The sequence below is a fragment of the Eubalaena glacialis genome, chromosome 8 (assembly GCF_028564815.1).
Source record: "Eubalaena glacialis isolate mEubGla1 chromosome 8, mEubGla1.1.hap2.+ XY, whole genome shotgun sequence".
In the NCBI taxonomy this organism is placed as follows: Eukaryota; Metazoa; Chordata; class Mammalia; order Artiodactyla; family Balaenidae; genus Eubalaena; species Eubalaena glacialis.
The window spans coordinates 103596062-103620908 of record NC_083723.1 but is presented as its reverse complement, the minus strand read 5'-3'; the positions used below and the strand labels follow the sequence as shown (position 1 = coordinate 103620908).

At 37.5% G+C, this 24847-nt stretch overlaps 1 protein-coding gene across 2 annotated transcripts in view; it reads left to right on the top strand.

Annotated features, from left to right (window-relative positions):
• GRM8 (glutamate metabotropic receptor 8) overlaps window positions 1–24847 on the top strand; it is a 761438-nt gene that overhangs the window by 466868 nt on the left and 269723 nt on the right. For both annotated transcript variants that reach the window (XM_061198012.1, XM_061198014.1), the window contains exon 6: window positions 17153–17353. In XM_061198012.1, coding sequence (XP_061053995.1) covers window positions 17153–17353 — 201 coding nt within the window. The remainder of the gene's footprint in view (window positions 1–17152; window positions 17354–24847) is intronic.

Genomic DNA, 24847 nt, shown 5'->3' with positions numbered 1-24847 from the left:
TCTCCACACCCTCTCCAGCATTTATTGTTTCTAGATTTTTTGATGATGGCCATTCTGACCGGTGTGAGATGATATCTCATTGTAGTTTTGATTTGCATTTCTCTAATGATTAATGATGTTGAGCATTCTTTCATGTGTCTGTTGGCAATCTGTATATCTTCTTTGGAGAAATGTCTATTTAGGTCTTCTGCCCATTTTTGGATTGGGTTGTTTGTTTTTTTGTTATTGAGCTGCATGAGCTGCTTGTAAATCTTGGAGATTAATCCTTTGTCAGTTGCTTCATTTGCAAATATTTTCTCCCATTCTGAGGGTTGTCTTTTGGTCTTGTTTATGGTTTCCTTTGCTGTGCAAAAGCTTTTAAGTTTCATTAGGTCCCATTTGTTTATTTGTGTTTTTATTTCCATTTCTCTAGGAGCTGGGTCAAAAAGGATCTTGTTGTGATTTATGTCATAGAGTGTTCTACCTATGTTTTCCTCTAAGAGTTTGATAGTGTCTGGCCTTACACTTAGGTCTTTAATCCATTTTGAGTTTATTTTTGTGTACGGTGTCAGGGAGTATTCTAATTTCATACTTTTACATGTACCTGTCCAGTTTTCTCAGCACCACTTATTGAAGGGGCTGTCTTTTCTCCACTGTATATGCTTGCCTCCTTTATCAAAGATAAGGTGACCATATGTGCGTGGGTTTATCTCTGGGCTTTCTATCCTGTTCCATTGTTCTATGTTTCTGTTTTTGTGCCAGTACCATACTGTCTTGATTACTGTAGCTTTGTAATATAGACTGAAGTCAGGGAGCCTGATTCCTCCAGCTCCATTTTTCGTTCTCAAGATTGCTTTGGCTATTCGGGGTCTTTTGTGTTTCCATACAAATTGTGAAATTTTTTGTTCTAGTTCTGTGAAAAATGCCAGTGGTAGTTTGATAGGGATTGCAATGAATCTGTAGATTGCTTTGGGTAGTAGAGTCATTTTCACAATGTTGATTCTTCCAATCCAAGAACATGGTATATCTCTCCATCTATTTGTATCATCTTTGATTTCTTTCATCGGTGTCTTATAATTTTCTGCATACAGGTCTTTTGTCTCCTTAGGTAGGTTTATTCCTAGATATTTTATTCTTTTTGTTGCAATGGTAAACGGGAGTGTTTTCTTAATTTCACTTTCAGATTTTTCATCATTAGTGTATAGGAATGCAAGAGATTTCTGTGCATTAATTTTGTATCCTGCTACTTTACCAAATTCATTGATTAGCTCTAGTAGTTTTCTGGTAGCATCTTTAGGATTCTCTATGTATAGTATCATGTCATCTGCAAACAGTGACAGCTTTACTTCTTCTTTTCCAATTTGGATTCCTTTTATTTCTTTTTCTTCTCTGATTGCTGTGGCTAACACTTCCAAAACTATGTTGAATAATAGTGGTGAGAGTGGGCAACCTTGTCTTGTTCCTGATCTTAGTGGAAATGGTTTCAGTTTTTCACCATTGAGGACAATGTTGGCTGTGGGTTTGTCATATATGGCCTTTATTATGTTGAGGAAAGTTCCCTCTATGCCTACTTTCTGCAGGGCTTTTATCATAAATGGGTGTTGAATTTTGTCAAAAGCTTTCTCTGCATCTATTGAGATGATCATATGGTTTTTCTCCTTCAATTTGTTAATATGGTGTATCACGTTGATTGATTTGAGTATATTGAAGAATCCTTGCATTCCTGGAATAAACCCCACTTGATCATGGTGTATGATCCTTTTAATGTGCTGTTGGATTCTGTTTGCTAGTATTTTGTTGAGGATTTTTGCATCTATGTTCATCAGTGATATTGGCCTGTAGTTTTCTTTCTTTGTGACATCTTTGTCTGGTTTCGGTATCAGGGTGATGATGGCTTCGTAGAATGAGTTGGGGAGTGTTCCTCCCTCTGCAATATTTTGGAAGAGTTTGAGAAGGATAGGTGTTAGCTCTTCTCTAAATGTTTGATAGAATTCGCCTGTGAAGCCATCTGGTCCTGGGCTTTCGTTTGTTGGAAGATTTTTAATCACAGTTTAAATTTCAGTGCTTGTGGTTGGTCTGTTCATATTTTCTATTTCTTCCTGGTTCAGTCTCGGCAGGTTGTGCATTTGTAAGAATCTGTCCATTTCTTCCAGGTTGTCCATTTTATTGGCATAGAGTTGCTTGTAGTAATCTCTCATGATCATTTGTATTTCTGCAGTGTCAGTGGTTACTTCTCCATTTTCATTTCTAATTCTATTGATTTGAGTCTTCTCCCTTTTTCTCTTGATGAGTCTGGCTAATGGTTTATCAATTTTGTTCATCTTCTCAAAGAACCAGCTTTTAGTTCTGTTGACCTTTGCTATTGTTTCCTTCATTTCTTTTTCATTTATTTCTGATCTGATCTGTATGATTTCTTTTTTTTTTTTTTTTGTAATATTATTATTATTTTTTTTTTAAACATCTTTATTGAAGTATAATTGCTTTACAATGGTGTGCTAGCTTCTGCTTTACAACAAAGTGAATCAGTTACACATATACATATGTTGCCATATCTCTTCCCTCTTGCATCTCCCTCCCTCCCACCCTCCCTATCCCACCCCTCTAGGTGGTCGCAAAGCACCGAGCTGATCTCCCTGTGCTATGCGGCTGCTTCCCACTAGTTATCTATTTTACATTTGGTAGTGTATATATGTCCATGACACTCTCTCACCCTGTCACATCTCACCCCTCCCCCTCCCCATATCCTCAAGTCCATTCTCTAGTAGGTCTGTGTCTTTATTCCCATCTTGCCACTATGTTCTTCATGACCTCTTTTTTTTTTTTTTTTCCCTTAGATTCCATATATATGTGTTAGCATACTGTATTTGTTTTTCTCTTTCTGACTTACTTCACTCTGTATGACAGACTCTAACTCCATCCACCTCATTACAAACACCTCCATTTCATTTCTTTTTATGGCTGAGTAATATTCCATTGTATATATGTGCCACATCTTCTTTATCCATTCATCCGATGATGGACACCTAGGTTGCTTCCATGTCCTGGCTATTGTAAACAGAGCTGCAATGAATATTTTGGTACATGACTCTTTCTGAATTATGGATTTCTCAGGGTATATGCCCAGTAGTGGGATTGCTGGGTCATATGGTAGTTCTATTTTTAGTTTTTTAAGGAACCTCCATACTGTTCTCCATAGTGGCTGTATCAATTTACATTCCCACCAACAGTGCAAGAGTGTTCCCTTTTCTCCACACCCTCTCCAGCATTTATTGTTTCTAGATTTTTTGATGATGGCCATTCTGACCGGTGTGAGATGATACCTCATTGTAGTTTTGATTTGCATTTCTCTAATGATTAATGATGTTGAGCATTCTTTCATGTGTCTGTTGGCAATCTGTATCTCTTCTTTGGAGAAATGTCTATTTAGGTCTTCTGCCCATTTTTGGATTGGGTTGTTTGTTTTTTTGTTATTGAGCTGCATGAGCTGCTTGTAAATCTTGGAGATTAATCCTTTGTCAGTTGCTTCATTTGCAAATATTTTCTCCCATTCTGAGGGTTGTCTTTTGGTCTTGTTTATGGTTTCCTTTGCTGTGCAAAAGCTTTTAAGTTTCATTAGGTCCCATTTGTTTATTTGTGTTTTTATTTCCATTTCTCTAGGACCTGGGTCAAAAAGGATCTTGCTGTGACTTATGTCATACAGTGTTCTGCCTATGTTTTCCTCTAAGAGTTTGATAGTGTCTGGCCTTACACTTAGGTCTTTAATCCATTTTGAGTTTATTTTTGTGTATGGTGTTAGGGAGTGTTCTAATTTCATACTTTTACATGTACCTGTCCAATTTTCCCAGCACCACTTATTGAAGAGGCTGTCTTTTCTCCACTGTATATGCTTGCCTCCTTTATCAAAGATAAGGTGACCATATGTGCGTGGGCTTATCTCTGGGCTTTCTCTCCTGTTCCATTGATCTATATTTCTGTTTTTGTGCCAGTACCAAACTGTCTTGATTACTGTAGCTTTGTAATATAGTCTGAAGTCAGGGAGCCTGATTCCTCCAGCTCCATTTTTCGTTCTCAAGATTGCTTTGGCTATTCGGGGTCTTTTGTGTTTCCATACAAATTGTGAAATTTTTTGTTCTAGTTCTGTGAAAAATGCCAGTGGTAGTTTGATAGGGATTGCATTGAATCTGTAGATTGCTTTGGGTAGCAGAGTCATTTTCACAATGTTTATTCTTCCAATCCAAGAACATGGTATATCTCTCCATCTATTTGTATCATCTTTAATTTCTTTCATCAGTGTCCTATAATTTTCTGCATACAGGTCTTTTGTCTCCTTAGGTAGGTTTATTCCTAGGTATTTTATTCTTTTTGTTGCAATGGTAAACGGGAGTGTTTTCTTAATTTCACTTTCAGATTTTTCATCATTAGTATACAGGAATGCAAGAGATTTCTGTGCATTAATTTTGTATCCTGCTACTTTACCAAATTCATTGATTAGCTCTAGTAGTTTTCTGGTAGCATCTTTTGGATTCTCTATGTATAGTATCATGTCATCTGCAAACAGTGACAGCTTTACTTCTTCTTTTCCGATTTGGATTCCTTTTATTTCTTTTTCGTCTCTGATTGCTGTGGCTAACACTTCCAAAACGATGTTGAATAATAGTGGTGAGAGTGGGCAACCTTGTCTTGTTCCTGATCTTAGTGGAAATGGTTTCAGTTTTTCACCATTGAGGACAATGTTGGCTGTGGGTTTGTCATATATGGCCTTTATTATGTTGAGGAAAGTTCCCTCTATGCCTACTTTCTGCAGGACTTTTATCATAAATGGGTGTTGAATTTTGTCGAAAGCTTTCTCTGCATCTATTGAGATGATCATATGGTTTTTCTCCTTCAATTTGTTAATATGATGTATCACGTTGATTGATTTGCGTATATTGAAGAATCCTTGCATTCCTGGAATAAACCCCACTTGATCATGGTGTGATCCTTTTAATGTGCTGTTGGATTCTGTTTGCTAGTATTTTGTTGAGGATTTTTGCATCTATGTTCATCAGTGATATTGGCCTGTAGTTTTCTTTCTTTGTGACATCTTTGCCTGGTTTTGGTATCAGGGTGATGGTGGCCTCGTAGAATGAGTTGGGGAGTGTTCCTCCCTCTGCAATATTTTGGAAGAGTTTGAGAAGGATAGGTGTTAGCTCTTCTCTAAATGTTTGATAGAATTCGCCTGTGAAGCCATCTGGTCCTGGGCTTTTGTGTGTTGGAAGATTTTTAATCACAGTTTCAATTTCATTGCTTGTGATTGGTCTGTTCATATTTTCTATTTCTTCCTGGTTCAGTCTCGGCAGGTTGTGCATTTCTAAGAATCTGTCCATTTCTTCCAGGTTGTCCATTTTATTAGCATAGAGTTGCTTGTAGTAATCTCTTATGATCGTTTGTATTTCTGCAGTGTCAGTGGTTACCTCTCCTTTTTCATTTCTAATTCTATTAATTTGAGTCTTCTCCTTTTTTCTCTTGATGAGTCTGGCTAATGGTTTATCAATTTTGTTTATCTTCTCAAAGAACCAGCTTTTAGTTTCATTGATTTTTGCTATTGTTTCCTTCATTTCTTTTTCATTTATTTCTGATCTGATCTTTATGATTTCTTTCCTTCTGCTAGCTTTGGGGTTTTTTTGTTCTTCTTTCTCTAATTGCTTTAGGTGCAAGGTTAGGTTGTTTATTCGAGATGTTTCCTGTTTCTTGATGTAGGCTTGTATTGCTATAAACTTCCCTCTTAGAACTGCTTTTGCTGCATCCCATAGGTTTTGGATCGTCGTGTCTCCATTGTCATTTGTTTCTAGGTATTTTTTGATTTCCCCTTTGATTTCTTCAGTGATCACTTCGTTATTAAGTAGTGTATTGTGTAGCCTCCATGTGTTTGTATTTTTTACAGATCTTTTCCTGTAATTGATATCTAGTCTCATAGCGTTGTGGTCGGAAAAGATACTTGATACGATTTCAATTTTTTTAAATTTACCAAGGCTTGATTTGTGACCCAAGATATGATCTATCCTGGAGAATGTTCCATGAGCACTTGAGAAAAATGTGTATTCTGTTGTTTTTGGGTGGAATGTCCTATAAATATCAAATAAGTCCATCTTGTTTAATGTATCATTTAAAGCTTGTGTTTCCTTATTGATTTTCATTTTGGATGATCTGTCCATTGGTGAAAGTGGGGTGTTAAAGTCCCCTACTATGATTGTGTTACTGTCGATTTCCCCTTTTATGGCTGTTAGTATTTGCCTTATGTATTGAGGTGCTCCTATGTTGGGTGCATAAATATTTACAATTGTTATACCTTCCTCTTGGATCGATCCCTTGATCATTATATAGTGTCCGTCTTTGTCTCTTGTAATTGTCTTTATTTTAAAGTCTATTTTGTCTGATATGAGAATTGCTACTCCAGCTTTCTTTTGATTTCCATTTGCATGGAATATCTTTTTCCATCCCCTCACTTTCAGTCTGTATGTGTCTCTAGGTCTGAAGTGGGTCTCTTGTAGACAGCATATATATGGGTCTTGTTTTTGTATCCATTCAGCCAGTCTGTGTCTTTTGGTGGGAGCATTTAATCCATTTACATTTAAGGTAATTATCGATATGTATGTTCCTATTCCCATTTTCTTAAATGTTTTGGGTTTGTTATTGTAGGTGTTTTCCTTCTCTTGTGTTTCCTGCCTAGAGAAGTTCCTTTAGCATTTGTTGTAAAGCTGGTTTGGTGGTGCTGAACTCTGTCAGCTTTTGCTTGTCTGTAAAGGTTTTAATTTCTCCATCAAATCTGAATGAGATCCTTGCTGGGTAGAGTAATCTTGGTTGTAGGTTTTTCTCCTTCATCACTTTAAGTATATCCTGCCACTCCCTTCTGGCTTGCAGCGTTTCTGCTGAAAGATCAGCTGTTAACCTTATGGGGATGCCCTTGTGTGTTATCTGTTGTTTTTCCCTTGCTGCTTTTAATATGTTTTCTTTATATTTAATTTTTGATAGTTTGATTAATATGTGTCTTGGTGTGTTTCTCCTTGGATTTATCCTGTATGGGACTCTCTGTGCTTCCAGGACTTGATTAACTATTTCCTTTCCCATATTAGGGAAGTTTTCAACTATAATCTCTTCAAATATTTTCTCAGTCCCTTTCTTTTTCTCTTCTTCTTCTGGGACCCCTATAATTCGAATGTTGGTGCGTTTAATGTTGTCCCAGAGGTCTCTGAGACTGTCCTCAGTTCTTTTCATTCTTTTTTCTTTATTCTGCTCTGCAGTAGTTATTTCCACTATTTTATCTTCCAGGTCACTTATCCGTTCTTCTGCCTCAGTTATTCTGCTATTGATCCCATCTAGAGTATTTTTAATTTCATTTATTGTGCTTGTCATCGTTTCTTGGTTCCTCTTTAGTTCTTCTACGTCCTTGTTAAATGTTTCTTGCATTTTGTCTATTCTATTTCCAAGACTTTGGATCATCCTTACTATCATTATTCTGAATTCTTTTTCAGGTAGACTACCTATTTCCTCTTCATTTGTTAGGTCTGGTGTGTTTTGACCCTGCTCCTTCATCTGCTGTGTGTTTTTCTGTCTTCTCATTTTGCTTATCTTACTGTGTTTGGGGTCTCCTTTTCACAGGCTGCAGGTTCGTAGTTCCCGTTGTTTTTGGTATCTGTCCCCAGTGGCTAAGGTTGGTTCAGTGGGTTGTGTAGGTTTCCTGGTGGAGGGAACTAGTGCCTGTGTTCTGGTGGATGAGGCTGGATGTTGTCTTTCTGGTGGGTTCGTCCACGTCTGGTGGTGTGTTTTGGGGTGTCTGTGGCCTTATTATGATTTTAGGCAGCCTCTCTGTTAATGGATGGGGCTGTGTTCCTGTCTTGCTAGTTGTTTGGCATAGGGTGTCCAGCACTGTAGCTTGCTGGTCGTTGAGTGAAGCTGGGTCTTGATGTTGAGATGGAGATCTGTGAGAGATTTTCGCTGTTTGGTATTACGTGGAGCTGGGAGGTCTCTTGTGGACCAGTGTCCTGAAGTTGGCTCTCCCACCTCAGAGGCACAGCCCTGATGCCTGGCTGGAGCACCAAGAGCCTTTCATCCACACGGCTCAGAATAAAAGGGAGAAAAAATGGAAAGAAAGAAAAAAAGAGGATAAAATAAAATAAAATAAAGCAATTATAATAAAAAATAAGAAAAAAAAATTATGAAGAGTAAATTTATTAAGAAAAAAAATTTTTTTTTAATTTTTTAAAAATAGATTTATTAATTTTTTATACTAAAAATAAGAAAAAAATTATTTAGAAAAAATTTATTAAGAAAAATTTTTTAATTTTTTAAAATAAAAAATATGAAAAAACTTATTAAAAAATTTTTTTTAAAAATAGAAAATAAGGAAAGAATTATTAAGAAAACATTTATTAGGGAAAAAAGAATTTTTTAAGCCAAAAAAAAAAAAAAAAAAAAAACGGACGGACCTAACCCTAGGACTAACGGTGAGAGCAAAGCTATAGGGACAAAATCTCACCCAGAAGCATACACATCTACACTCACAAAAAAAAGGAAAAGGGGAAAAGTTAATATATCCTGCTCCCAAAGTCCATCTCCTAAATTTGGGATGATTCGTTGTCTATTCAGGTATTCAACAGATGCAGGCACATCAAGTTGTTTGTGGAGCTTTAATCCGCTGCTTCTGAGGCTGCTGGGAGAGATTTCCCTTTCTCTTCTTTGTTCGTACAGCTCCCGGGGTTCAGCTTTGGATTTGGACCCGCCTCTGCATGTAGGTCCCCTGAGGGCGTCTGTTCCCCGCCCAGACAGAACGGGGTTAAAGGAGCAGCTGATTCGGGGGCTCTGGCTCACTCAGGCCGGGGGGAGGGAGCGGTACGGAGGAGGCGGGGCGAGCCTGCGGCGGCAGAAGCCGGCGTGACGTTGCAGCAGCCTGAGGCGCGCCGTGCGCTCTCCCGGGGAAGTTGTCCCCGGATTACGGGAGCCTGGCCGTGGCGGGCTGCACAGGCTCCCGGGAGGGGAGGTGTGGAGAATGACCTGTGCTCGCCCACAGGCTGTTTGGTGGCGGCAGCAGCAGCCTTAGCGTCTCATGCCCGTCTCTGGGGTCCGCGCTGATAGCCGCGGCTCGCGCCCGTCTCTGGAGTTCGTTTAAGTGGCGCTCTGAATCCCCTCTCCTTGCACGCCGCGAAACAAAGAGGCAAGAAAAAGTCTCCTGCCTCTTCGGCAGCTGCAGACTTTTTCTCGTGCACCCTCCCGGCTAGTTGTGGTGCGCTAGACCCTTCAGGCTGTGTTCACGCAGCCAACCCCAGTCCTCTCCCTGGGATCCGACCGAAGCCCGCGCCTCAGCTCCCAGCCCCCGCCCGCCCCGGCAGGTGAGCAGACAAGCCTCTCGGGCTGGTGAGTGCTGCTCGGCGCCGAGCCTCTGTGCGGGAATCTCTCCGTTTTTCCCTCTGCGTCCCTGTTGCTGTGGGATCCGCGCTGATAGCCGCGGCTCGCGCCCGTCTCTGGAGCTCGTTTAGGCGGCGCTCTGAATCCCCTCTCCTTGCGCGCCGCGAAACAAAGAGGCAAGAAAAATTCTCTTGCCTCTTTGGCAGCTGCAGTCTTTTTCCCGGACTCCCTCCCGGCTAGCACCGAAGCCCGAGCCCCAGCTCCCAGGCCCCGCCCGCCCCGGCGGCTGAGCAGACAAGCCTCTCGGGCTGGTGAGTGCTGGTCGGCACCGCTCCTCTGTGCGGGAATCTCCGCTTTGCCCTCCGCACCAATGTGGCTGCGCTCTCCTCCGTGGCTCCGAAGCTTCCCCCCTCTGCTACCCGCAGTCTCTGCCCACGAAGGGGCTTCCTAGTGTGTGGAAACCTTTCCTCCTTCACAGCTCCCTCCCACTGGTGCAGGTCCCGTCCCTATTCTTTTGTCTCTGTTATTTCTTTTTTCTTTTGCCCTACCCAAGTACGTGGGGATTTTCTTGCCTTTTGGGAGGTCTGACGTCTTCTGCCAGCGTTCAGTGGGTGTTCTGTAGGAGCAGTTCCACGTGTAGATGTATTTCTCATGTATCTGTGGGGAGGAAGGTGATCTCCGCGTCTTACTCTTCCGCCATCTTGCCCCTCCCCTATTGTAATATCTGTATGATTTCTTTCCTTCTGCTAGCTTTGGGGATTTTTTGTTCTTCTTTCTCTAATTGCTTTAGGTGGAAGGTTAGGTTGTTTATTCGAGATGTTTCCTGTTTCTTGATGTAGGCTTGTATTGCTATAAACTTCCCTCTTAGAACTGCTTTTGCTGCATCCCATAGGTTTTGGGTCGTCGTGTCTCCATTGTCATTTGTTTCTAGGTATTTTTTGATTTCCTCTTTGATTTCTTCAGTGATCACTTCGTTATTAAGTAATGTATTGCGTAGCCTCCATGTGTTTGTATTTTTTACAGATCTTTTCCTGTAATTGATATCTAGTCTCATAGCGTTGTGGTCGGAAAAGATACTTGATACGATTTCAATTTTCTTAAATTTACCAAGGCTTGATTTGTGACCCAAGATATGATCTATCCTGGAGAATGTTCCATGAGCACTTGATAAAAATGTGTATTCTGTTGTTTTTGGGTGGAATGTCCTATAAATATCAATTAAGTCCATCTTGTTTAATGTATCATTTAAAGCTTGTGTTTCCTTATTTATTTTCGTTTTGGATGATCTGTCCATTGGTGAAAGTGGGGTGTTAAAGTCCCCTACTATGATTGTGTTACTGTCGATTTCCCCTTTTATGGCTGTTAGTATTTGCCTTATGTATTGAGGTGCTCCTATGTTGGGTGCATAAATATTTACAATTGTTATACCTTCTTCTTGGATCGATCCCTTGATCATTATATAGTGTCCTTCTTTGTCTCTTGTAATAGTCTTTATTTTAAAGTCTATTTTGTCTGATATGAGAATTGCTACTCCAGCTTTCTTTTGATTTCCATTTGCATGGAATATCTTTTTCCATCCCCTCACTTTCAGTCTGTATGTGTCCCTAGGTCTGAAGTGGGTCTCTTGTAGACAGCATATATATGGGTCTTGTTTTTGTATCCATTCAGCCAGTCTGTGTCTTTTGGTGGGAGCATTTAATCCATTTACATTTAAGGTAATTATCGATATGTATGTTCCTATTCCCATTTTCTTAAATGTTTTGGGTTTGTTATTGTAGGTGTTTTCCTTCTCTTGTGTTTCCTGCCTAGAGAAGTTCCTTTAGCATTTGTTGTAAAGCTGGTTTGGTGGTGCTGAACTCTGTCAGCTTTTGCTTGTCTGTAAAGGTTTTAATTTCTCCATCAAATCTGAATGAGATTCTTGCTGGGTAGAGTAATCTTGGTTGTAGGTTTTTCTCCTTCATCACTTTAAGTATATCCTGCCACTCCCTTCTGGCTTGCAGAGTTTCTGCTGAAAGATCAGCTGTTAACCTTATGGGGGTGCCCTTGTGTGTTATTTGTTGTTTTTCCCTTGCTGCTTTTAATATGTTTTCTTTATATTTAATTTTTGATAGTTTGATTAATATGTGTCTTGGCGTGTTTCTCCTTGGATTTATCCTGTATGGGACTCTCTGTGCTTCCTGGACTTGATTAACTATTTCCTTTCCCATATTAGGGAAGTTTTCAACTATAATCTCTTCAAATATTTTCTCAGTCCCTCTCTTTTTCTCTTCTTCTTCTGGGACCCCTATAATTCAAATGTTGGTGCGTTTAATGTTGTCCCAGAGGTCTCTGAGACTGTCCTCAGTTCTTTTCATTCTTTTTTCTTTATTCTGCTCTGCAGTAGTTATTTCCACTATTTTATCTTCCAGGTCACTTATCCGTTCTTCTGCCTCAGTTATTCTGCTATTGATCCCGTCTAGAGTATTTTTAATTTCATTTATTGTGTTTTTCATCGTTGCTTGGTTCCTCTTTAGTTCTTCTACGTCCTTGTTAAATGTTTCTTGCGTTTTGTCTATTCTATTTCCAAGATTTTGGATCATCTTTACTATCATTATACTGAATTCTTTTTCAGATAGACTGCCTATTTCCTCTTCCTTTGTTAGGTCTGGTGTGTTTTGACCCTGCTCCTTCATCTGCTGTGTGTTTTTCTGTCTTCTCATTTTGCTTATCTTACTGTGTTTGGGGTCTTCCTTTTCACAGGCTGCAGGTTCATAGTTCCCGTTGTTTCTGGTATTTGTCCCCAGGGCTAAGGTTGTTTCAGTGGGTTGTGTAGTCTTCCTGGTGGAGGGGACTAGTGCCTGTGTTCTGGTGGATGAGGCTGGATCTTGTCTTTCTGGTGGGCACGTCCACGTCTGGTGGTGTGTTTTGGGGTGTCTGTGGCCTTATTATGATTTTAGGCAGCCTCTCTGCTAATGGATGGGGCTGTGTTCCTGTCTTGCTAGTTGTTTGGCATAGGGTGTCCAGCACTGTAGCTTGCTGGTCGTTGAGTGAAGCTGGGTCTTGATGTTGAGATGGAGATCTCTGAGAGATTTTCACCATTTGGTATTACGTGGAGCTGGGAGGTCTCTTGTGGACCAGTGTCCTGAAGTTGGCTCTCCCACCTCAGAGGCACAGCCCTGATGCTTGGCTGGAGCACCAAGAGCCTTTCATCCACACGGCTAAGAATAAAACGGAGAAAAAATAGAAAGAAAGAAAGAGAATAAAATAAAATAAAATAAAGCTTTTGGGAGGTCTGACGTTTTCTGCCAGCGTTCAGTGGGTGTTCTGTAGGAGCAGTTCCATGTGTAGATGTATTTCTAATGTATCTGTGGGAAGGAAGGTGATCTCCGCATCTTACTCTTCTGCCATCTTGCCCAGACCTCCGACCAATAAGAATTTACTGTGTGTTCCAGGGACAGAGATACTGTCAGGGTTTTCAATTTCATTAATGAAAACATAAAACAATCTTGCTATAAAATTTATGAGGCTGACTTCATCTCCCAGCACACAAACTCTTAGCTATATGTTGTTAATTTTAAGCTATACACTAAAAGACATCACAACTTTACAATCAGTGTTTTAAATGGATGGCTGACATACAGCCTTTAACAATGTTTAGCACTTTGTAACAATACATTAACGCTAACTTTAGAAACGATAGCATAATGAAATTTTACAGGCAATTAAGTTGATGAGTCACTGTCAGCTTCCTAAATTATTCTCTTAGATGATCAAGAGAAGCAGATATAGGAAGTGAGGGGCAAACTCTAGATCCTGTAAAATCTTAAGTGTCATTATGAGTTTGAAGTTTTAGGGAATAGAGAAATACCTTGTCTAAACAGCCTGAAAAGAAATCAGATAATTTCCTTTTAAATTTAGAAATGGTAATAGTGATCAGTCTTTTAGTTTGTCACCATGTACATACATTGATTTATGAAAAATGTCTTATAGTGTCCATTGACTTGTGTGGCAATAGTTACTAGAGAGCCTTATGAACTTTTACTTTAAAAGAAAAAAAAGCAAAGTTGTATATATTTAATCTTTACTCAAACTAATTGGAGTTTATAACTAGTCAAGGAAATAAATAGTTTAACTAGTGAAAATTTAAATATTTTCCTTTAATAAGATGGTGTGGTGTTTCAGAATTAATATAAATCCATTATACATGAAGGTGGAAAAATATTGGGGGGAATCTAAGGAAGAGTATGTCTATTAATTTAGGGTATCTATATTAAAAGTATATCAGGAAACTGTTGTATATAACTTTATCTCAATTATTGAATGCTCAGAAATATCTTACAGACTTGTAGGAGGTTGCAGTAGCATTAAAATAAAATCCTAGTGTGTTAAATTCAGAACATTTGGGGATAGAGTAAATTTAAAAATATAAAATATTCATACACATCTAGCTCTTCCATATATCCCATGGATTGTGGAAAATTTCCGAATGCCTTAAGTTCTCATGGTCATTACTTTCTTTGAATCAATTTGGCTTTGGCATTTTCTGCCAATCCTATGCCTGCTGACCATACTCCTTTAGTAATGGAGACATGGAATTCCTCTTTTTTCTTTAAAGTGTGTGTGTGTGTGTGTGTGTGTGTTTGCATGTGAGCACGCAGCAGAAGAGTTTACAGAGCAGCAATACAATCAACATAACCTGGAATATGAGTGCTTTAGACTGAATGCTTGTGTTCCCCCCCCACCATATTCCTATGTTGAAACCCTACCCCCTAACGTGATGGTATTAGAGGTGGGCCTTTGGGAGGTAATTAGGATCAGATACCATCTTGAGGGTAGAGCCCTCATGAATGAGATTAGTGCCCTTCTAAGAGTCATAAGAGAGCTTGCTTCCTCTCTGCTTTCTGCCATATTGAGGATGTAAGAAAACAGACACCTGCAACCCAGAAGAGAGCCTTCACCAGAACCTGTCTATGCTGGCATCCTGAGTCTGGAAGTCCAGACTCAGAGCTCTGAGAAATAAATTCCTGTTGTTTACAAGCCACCCAGTCTGTGGTACTTTGTTATAGTAGCCCAAACTGACTAAGACAGTTAGATATCTATGTTTTGAAATTACAGATTATTCATGTCCTCAAGTTGGGAGATTCTGATTCATTAAGTCTGGATGGCACTGCAGAATCTGTACTTAAGAAGATAACTAAGATGGGAACAACTGCTCTGGGATGCCTAGTCTTCCTTTTCAGTTATCAAGTTCAGTGATGCAAAATAAATGAAACACAAGGATCTCTCCATATAGACCTAGGGACCTACCCTCAGTGTAGTTATTTCAGTCTTTTATCATTAAATTTCTCTCATCATTTGCCTCCTTTTTCATAAGCAACCATGCTGGTCTGCCCAGGACTGTCCAGGTTGTGATCCTACATCCTGAGAAACTCCTCAGTCCTGGACTAACTAGAGCCATTTGTCACCAGATGAGGTCTTTAAAGATATAACTGAATATTGTTGGTTTCTGTGACCATTCATCAGTATTTATTTATGAATTGTCTATTTTGTGGTTAAAACTATGGAAAGCTGAAAGGGCTGCTTTCATAGGTTGCTTGGTGATATTCTGGACATACACAGTACTGTCCTAGGACACAGAGATAGGGAGAGGACAGAACCCCCACCCATATCTGCATGGATCTTAGCTTAGATCACTCAACTAAGGCAGGTTGAAGGAGACAGTATACCTTTTGACACCTCAAAGAGGTTCTTTGTTAGATCTGCCTTTTCTCTCTTTGTGTTCCTATGCCTGCCAAATCCTCAATAGGAGGTTTTAAGAAAATAATAATGTAATTCCCTACAATGATAGCCTGGTTTTGGATCTTATGAGTTTGATATGGAAGCAGACTAAATAGAAATATGGTATGCAATTGGAAATGTGGGTTGGAAGTTAGGTGACAGTAAAGTCCAGAAAGCTAGATTCCACAATGAATTAAATTGATACTATAAGTTGATCTAATGTTTTGGACTCTATAACTAAAATTTTGGATTCCAGTTTCTATTTCTAGACCCTAGCAATAGTAATAGTTGAGAATGAATGGATTCTGAGGTTGGGAAAAATAAAAGAGGACTCAATCTTGGGGAATGGAATGTTGAGTCATCAAAAAAGTCTGAAAAGGTGTGTTGAAAGGGAGGAGCAGAATTTAGCATCACAAAAGACTGCAGGGAATAGAGCACCAACAAACAGCATTTAAAGGGTCTGAGTGGAGCAAGTGATTGAGACCAGAAGAAAAAAGGTTCAATGATCTGATTAATAAAAATGAATGAATTGACCACTACATTTGTCTAGAAGAAAGTCACTGGTTTTGTCAGAGTGTAAAAACCCAAATATAAGACGACCATCTTAATTCATGTCTCTAAATTTAGAGGAAATATGCATGTTTGTGAAGAAAGGAAATATTTGTTGAACTTAAAGACTTTTATTAAAGTTTACTAACTGACATTTATGGGAAGATTTGAAGTGCTTGCTTTTGGTCTCTCCCAGTGGTACCAGATGTATAAGGTTTGGGGGGATGTGGAAATGATAGATCCTTTTCGGTCTCCTTAATAAGTCTTCAATGTCCTATCTGTCGTTTTTTTTTCTTGCGTGTCCAGCATTCTTGCCATCTACCCCATTTTCCTGGGGATTGAGAGAATATTGGATTTCAATATCTGAGACCTGGCAGTGGTTCCTGTGTCTGCTTTGTGTGTCCTAAGTGAATTTCACCTCCACAAACTGAGTTTCTTCATCTTCAAAATGAGAATGTTGGATTATAACTAATTATACACCATCTAACTTTTAACATCAATTTTATCTTCCATTTTTAATTCTATGTTTCTATTATATGTTAAATGATAAAGGCCAAGCTAAAGGTAATCTCCAGTGCCAGTTCTCAGCCCTAAATATACCTAAAAACAGGTACAATTATTCTGAATGACATTCATTTTGAGAGCTCTACATCTTTTATCTAACGTACAGCAAGATGACTATAGTTAACAACACAGTGTTGTATACTTGAAAGTTTCTAAGCGATTGGATCTTAAAAGTTCTCACCACAAGGAATAAAAAAGGCAACTATGTGAGGTGGTGGATATGTTAAATAACCTTTTGGAGGTAATCATTTCACAATATGTATGTGTATTAAATCATCGTGTTGTATTTATTAAACTTACGCAGTGTTATATGTCAATTGTATATCAATGAGCTGGAAAAAATTAAACAATAAAAACAAGTAAAAAGTTGAGTTCAAGAAGAAAATAAATTGAATGATTCTTCTAAAGATAAGCAGTTCATTTAAGGAAATACTGTCATTTAATATTTACAAAAAGAGCTCCCAAACAGAGCACATTCTAAACAAGGACAGACGTGGGGTGGAGGGGGAGATCTTACTTTGGGCCACTTATTAAATGATGCCTTTGGAGCTGAGGTGGATGAAAAGAACAACAGTCTACACATTTTACTTAAAAGATCAAATCACTACCAAAATGCTAGGTAATTACCAGCATGTACAGTATGAGAGCTCATAAGGTAGAAATGAAGATAATGAAACTATATGTCTCTTATTTACTTTATATCTTTTTGTTGCTAATGAAATAGTTTCTGTTCTTTCACAATAAAACATTCAATACCCAGTTTAAAAACCTGACTCAGTAAGTATAGGACTAAAATAATCAGGAGTAAAATCAAATAGTTTTGTCTCATTTATGTGTGCCTCAAATGATGAAAATCTTAGCCCTCATGCCAAATTTTCAGTGAAATCTAACCCCAGTTGATGGTTTCCCTTTTCTTTTACAGGCCTGGAGCGAATTGCTCGGGATTCATCTTACGAACAGGAAGGAAAGGTCCAATTTGTAATTGATGCTGTGTATTCCATGGCTTATGCCCTGCACAATATGCACAAAGATCTCTGCCCTGGATACGTTGGCCTTTGCCCACGAATGAATACCATTGATGGGAAAGAACTACTCGGTTATATTCGGGCTGTAAATTTTAACGGTAAGTCAAAACTTTTTTTTTTTAATCTAAACACTTTAGAAGTGACAGGGTGTGTTTTTTCTCCCCATATATAGAGTATACTCAAGCAGAGTGGAAAGCACAGGATTAGAAGCAGTTCCCTTTTTAATCAGAAGTGTGAGTTTTTCCACCTGCTTTTAAATCTCAAACATATTTTTTTTGGTGCTACCATTAATCTGCTCCTGAAAGAAGCAGAAGTTAAAAATAAGTCTCTGTCAATCAAAATATCACTATTTCAGAAGTAACTTAGGAGACTCATTTGGAACCCCTGCAACAGATTAGATTTCTTTGAAAATGTTTTGTTAATGCCGTTATTAAAGAAGGAATTGTAGACATTTTGTTTTGAAACCTATTTTAAGCATTTTAAACAGTAAGATGACTTGAGGAGAGTGGATGATTTGGAGTTGCTGTATATTTACATTCTAAGAGTGCTGTGTTAAGTTTCTGCATCTTCTTTTTCATTGTATTTCATTCAATGATTGGGTCAATTTGAAGCAATGAGCTGCATCGTGTAAGGTAGAACTACATACAATCAAGTGTAAATGAGATTTGCCTACTGCAGAAGCAGAAATGCTGCTTCTGTGAGTGTCACAAGAAATTGGTATACGCTGGATTCATAGTGTTCGGCTGAGAATAGCCAAACTGCCTGTCTCAAGTGATGGAACTATTGAATTCCGCTGTTCTTTCATGAAAGTTGTAATGGTTGCTGCCATGACTTTGACCATTATTTTCAAATGAAATGATAGAATGCTCTGAGCTGTCTAATTCTTTCTGTTTGGCTGTAATCCACACAATGGACATGCCTCTGAGCAGGACGCACGGCGCCGCACTGTCCATCATCATACACTCCAGTGACCTCAGCTGCCAGCCTTTCTCAAAAAAGCACAAGGTCATCTTCAATTTAGAATTCAAGTGGAAACTTCTTCTTTTGCTTTGTTCAGGCAACGTGAGACGCAATTTGGTTTACATTCAACACAAAGTATCCTCTTTTTCACCAGAATTTTGGTGAAACATTACATAACATAGTTCCTTTTGTTAAGAATATAAATAGTAAGGGGAATTTGAAAATAATTTTCTTACAATTATTAAATGGAGCGAAAGAGGAGTGTTACAATACAAGTGTTACAATACAATACGTTATTTACCCTAACGTGACGGACTGTTGGGGAGCACTTTATTTATCCAAATTGTTAAGAAGTGGGAAGAGGAATGCAAATGAATATAGTTTTTCATTAACTGAAGCTCATCTCCAGAAGACAGGGAAGGAAGTCTTTTAAAGAAACACTGGATTAAAGTATTTTAAAGTTGAATTATCAATTTCTCTCTTAACCATAGACCTAACCCTTCCTTGATGACTTTAATTATTATGCTATACTGTAATATAATGATGCTGTTAAAGACTACTGAAAAAGTCATAATGTCTAACGATTATTAAGACAATTTGCCTCTAGAGTCCAATGATTTTTTAGTTCTTCTGTCCACTTTTTAAAGTTTTTTTCCCCTTCTACATTATCAGACTACTGTTGCTGTGATTGTTTTTTGGACTGATCCCTTCCATAATTTGCTTCTTTCAATCTACCACGGACACAGAAACACACATAAAATTTCATTAACTTAGTCAAGAGATATTTATTGAGCACATAGAATGTGGTAAGCATTATGATAGGTACTAAAGATATATTACTGGTAAAAAGAGTCAAAACAGACATGTTTCTTGGGGAACATAGATATCAATCAAATAAGCACACAAAGGTGTAATTATATAATCTGCAATGAGTATTGAAAGAAGAGGTGTGTTGGACTAAAAGTTTATGATAGGGAAATATGTCCCTATTCTAGGGAGTTAGAGACAGCTGGAATCTGGAGATGAGGGTCAGAGACAAGGGTAAAGCACTAGACAGGACCAGATAGATCATGAGATGTCTTACAGGTCATTCTTAAGATTTGTTCTTCATCTTGAAAGCAATAGGAACCCACTGAAGCATAATAGAACTGTGTCTGATACAAGAGTAAGTGTACTCCAGATGAGGATCATGGAAAATACATGAATTTTAGTGTATGAACTTAAAAGAGAATCTCTCTGAACTCCTTGGAGATTTATTTTGCAAATAGCTTGAAATTTTTCTGTGTCCCAATAGCTGGTAATAATAGCACGGTTATAATAGGGTAAGGGACCTGGGCATGAGCAGATTATCATGGGATATATAATTTGATTTTCAGGATGTTTATCAATTTTTTGATTTCATTATTGGCTTACTGTTAGTATTCATTTATTATTAATACCTTGCCTGTTTCTGATAAAAAAAAAAACAGGCACATAGGGCTATTCAAGTAGAAGGACACCATCAAAACCATTGAAGGGGGAAGAAACAAATTTAGTAACCAGAATGAAGGACTACATTAAGTTCTGAGCTTCCTAAGCAGCTAAAATATAAGGGGACATTCAATGGAATGTATGTTTCATTACATGAGAGAAGCAAACTTACCTATTTCTAAGGAGAGAATGAATTTTCTTACAGCCTAATAAGCAATGTTATTTAACAAAATTTTACTTGGGAAGCTGGAGGGAAACAAAGCCCTACCTTTTAGGATTACTTTTATGGCTACCATTTGAACAAAGTGCTATTTCTATAAATTTTTTAAAGGCAAAGATTTATCAAAAGAAAAACATAAAATAAAGAAGAAGAGTTCAGATTTTTCAGGTACTTAAGCAACAATATCAATTCTTTACTCTGGTGTGGTCTGTAGGCAATAAAATATTAATACTGTACATCTTGTATAGAATCAAAGATTTTTCTGTTGCCGCGAGAACCTTATGCATCATAAAGAAATTCCAGAGATGTCTCCTTACTTCTCTATAGTTGAGCAGGGCAGGGTAGGCGCAGCGGCATACTAATCAGGGTTGTTTGACTGTAGGTAACAGAAACCAACTTAAGCTTGCTTTAAGCTAAAAGGAACGATTTATGAGGGTGTGCCAAGAAACCCCATGGCAGACTATAGAAAGGTCTAAGAAAAGAAGTGGTTATAAGTACTAAAACCTCTCAGAAATCCAAATATCCCTCTGTCTGCTTTGTTTGGTTCTCTTTATATTGGTTTTCTCTACGTCTAGGTCCACAGGGTAGGTAGCAGAAGACCATCTACATTTCTAGAATTTAGTTGCTGTTTGTTCAGGACATGTGCTAAGATTAACATATATGTATTTTAGGTCCCAGTTCTAACTTCTTGGAAACTTGAATCTCATTAGCTAAACTTAGGTTGGATGTCAGACCTGTTCCAAATTATCAGTGGCAAGGATCAAGTAAGTACAAACTTAGTTGTCATGAGGCACTCCCAGTGGGTGAAAGGGACATTTAGGAAGCTTCTATCATTGGCTTAGGGGGAAAGTTTAAACAAAGTGAGCAGAGAGGTGAAAATCTGAGAAAGGGGTGATGCCGTGGTCTCTGAATCTCTTTGCTTCTCTAGGTGGGTGAATTTTTGTCAGGCTAGAGGACACAATTAAAATCATATAGAATTTGTGGGAATCTGAGAGAGGAATCAATTTTGGAATTATTTAATGCCAACAAACCTTCATGCTGTGATTGAATTCCCTGAATGAAGCAGCTTCCCTAAACTCACATTGAGGTAGTGGTCTAACCATTTCAATGCTCAATATTCTAAGAAAGATATGTAAACATTTGCCTGATTACAGAGACTGATATAGAGATGGAATTTAGCAGCACTTTCTTTTCTTTAGGAACCTTATTGATTTTAGGGACTTACTGCAAATTTTCCAAATATCCAATTTTGAGAGTCTCTGAACATTGCAGACGGTTTTAAAGCAAATTTCTTCACATAAAGTACCTTTAAGCTATCTAAAAGAAATAAATACTGCTTAATATTAGGAAATGCATTACAAACGCACTAATAAGTCAAATAAGACAATGAAAATTATAAGATTCTGTAAAAACATTTGATTAAAATATAACCCTCATTTCTGTTACAAGTACAAAAACAAACTAGAAATGGAATAAATGTTTAACATGATAAGCACATCTCTCTCAGCCTATAACTGGCTATATATTTATAGTTATTCCTATTACAGAGATGGATTAGTCCTATTAGCACTATTATTAATATTCTATAAATTTTAACCAATGTGGTAAAACAACGAACAAAAATAACAGAGATTACTACTAAAAAGGAAAAAGTATTATGATTATTTTCAAATGATTTGATCTCAAGACAATAAATTGAAAACTAGATTAGAAGTACTTACTTTAAGATGATCAAATATAAAATTAATATTAAAACATTAAGAACTTTCCTACATCCAATGTTAGAAATCATTGACAATTATGGGAAATGAGACTCTTTTCTTTGCAAAAATATATAGAAAATATCTTGGAATAAATTGAACCAAAAAATATTAAAGACATATGAAGACAACTTTATTGAGAGACATCCCTTGTTTGTAGACAGAAAAACTAATTAGAGGAAACATGTTAATCTTTTCTGAATTAATCTGTATTCAGGCTTAGTATAGTTCCAACCAAAATGACAAAGGAGTATTTTCTGGAATTTGAAATAATATTTAAAATTTTAATTGTGAGAATAAATGAGTAAAAATAACTAAAATGATTATGAAGAAAAAATATTCCTACCAAACAGTTAACATTTAAGCATAACATTAATCTATAATAATCAATCCAGCATGGAACTATTACCAGAACAGACATATGGTAAATAGAACCAGATAGAAATAGCCAGAGATATCAATATATAATAATAAATAAATCAGTTTGTACATGTATTTGTATATACATACATATGAACTTATGATGTGATAAAGATGAGTTAGAACTCAGTGGGAAAGGAATTTTATTAATTGATTATCAATTTACAGTAAAATCAAGTGATCATGATTTCTCCCTATAAGAGAGTATAATCCATTTGAAATTTATTTTAGAGTTAGGTGAAAAGGAGAAGCAAAAAAAAAGAAGAAAATATAGAAGATAGAAGATGGTTCATCTTTTAGATGGAAGGATTATACTAAAATACTCTAAACGCTGAGGTCTCTTCCAGCTCTGTATTCACTGCAGATTATTTTAAAGATAAAGGTATATTTTTAAAACATAGATGCCTATCAGTGTTCTTACTGTTGTTGTTTTTTTAGTTGTTTATTTTTATTTTTTATGAATCATTCCTTTAGCCCACATACATTTTATTGAGAATCTTACAAAGTATCTAATAAAAGGGCTCTTTGCTAGGCATCAAAAATACAAAGATTAATAAAATGTGGTTCTATGAGTTTTCAAATGTCATAGCTTAACAGAGGAGAGACACAAACATGTTACCAACAATAATTCAATTTGATAAGTGATATGATAGAGGCATGGGCATGGCATGTACAAACCCAACATAAGGCTGAGATTAGGAAACTACATAAGGGGGGCTCAAAGAATACAACACAGAGAACAGGTGACATCTGATTTAAATTACAAATAGAAAGTGACATTTCTCTAGGTGGACAAGATGGGAAAAACTATTCATGGCAGACAAAACAGTTTAATAGTAGATGGAAGACAGGCAAGAGTATGTGTTCTGAGAAAGTGAGCATCCACAGTGTAAGAATTCAAACGAGTGACGTGGGAGCAGCCTGGAGATGAGACCAGCAACATGAACTTGGGCCTGGTTAGAAATCCCTGCCAAAACTCTGATGTTTGAATGTGACACAGGGAACTGAAGCTTTCCGAGCAGGACAATGAAGTGCTAGGATTTGTGTTTTAGAAAAATAACTATGGCAGCAATTTGCAGACAGGAGGGAGAGATTGAAGACAGGGATGACAAGTTAAGAGACGGTTCCAATCATCTCCAGGAGAGAAGAGTGCCTGAAATGGGAAAATGAAAGTACAAATGGAATGTAAAGAAGTGAAAGAGGGAGGAAGGGAACAAAGAATCGTTTCAATGCTGGCTCTGTTCTAGGCACTGTGCTTTGATTAGAAGCCAGAAGGTTTTGAGAAATATCTTTACTTCCCCAAATGATCTTTCTTTGTAACTGTTTGTGACAACCCCATTACTAGAGCTAATTCATTATTTTTTTGTGTGCATAAATCATTTTTATTTAGTGTTTTCATTTTCTTTTTTAAATTAACTTTTATTGGAGTATAGTTGCTTTGCAGTGTTGTGTCAGTTTCTGCTGTACAGCAAAGTGAATCAGTGATACATATACATGTATCCACTCTTTTTTAGATTCCCTTCCCATTTAGGTCACCACAGAGCCCTGAGTAGAATGTTTTAGTATATATACCATTGATGAAATTGGCTTGACACTACTTTGTTTTATCCACCTTTATAAGTAGAAAATGAGACATAAAATGCCAATATATGGAAAAACTGACATAAAATGTCAACTGTAGAATTTATGATGCATAATAGCCTTGTGATTAGATATTACTTATTTGGTAAATAGAGATGAAGCAAAGTCAAATGTGATGAAGTGGTTCTATGTTAACCTTTTTGATAATTACCGTATTTGAAATAAAATTTAGAAAATCATTATTAATAATTTAGAAGTACATTATATAATTTATTCTTGATGATAGAGGTTTGCAAGTCATGAAGTAATTCCTGGAAATATTTATACATTTTTAAAAAAGTGAACGGCATGTGTAGCGATATTGAATTTGTAGAGATAAATAGACAGACTGATTTGAAATTAGGTAATATTTCAGTTTCTGATTAAGGAAACTTCAGGCTGCTTATAAAATATTAATCCTACAAATGAAGCCATCATGAAATTTAGCAGCATAATTATACCAGCCTCTGTTTTCTGAGTAAGTTGATAAACTGTGGGAGTTTTTTTTTTTTTAATCTTTATTGGAGTATAATTGCTTTACAATGGTGTGTTAGTTTCTGCTGTATAACAAAGTGCATCAGCTATACGTACACATATATCCTCATATCCCCTCCCTTTTGCGTCTCCCTCCCACCCCTCTAGGTGGACACAAAGCACCAAGCTGATCTCCCTGTGCTATGCAGCTGCTTCCCACTAGCTATCTATTTTACATTTGGTAGTGTATATATGTCAATGCTACTCTCTCACTTCGCCCAGCTTACCCTTCCCCCTCCCCTTGTCCTCAAGTCCATTCTCTACATCTGCATCTTTATTCCTGCCCTGCCCCTAGGTTCATTAGAACCTTTGTTTTTTAGATTCTATATATATGTGTTAGCATACAGTATTTGTTTTTCTCTTTCTGACTTACTTTACTCTGTATGACAGACTCTAGGTCAGTCTACCTCACTACAAATAACTCAATTTCCTTTCCCTTTATGGCTGAGTAATATTCCATTGTATATATGTGCCACATCTTCTTCATCCATTCGTCTGTCAATGGACACTTAGGTTGATTCCATGTCCTGGCTATTGTAAATAGAGCTGCAATGAACATTCTGGTACATGACTCTTTTTGAATTATGCTTTTCTCAGGGTGTATGCCC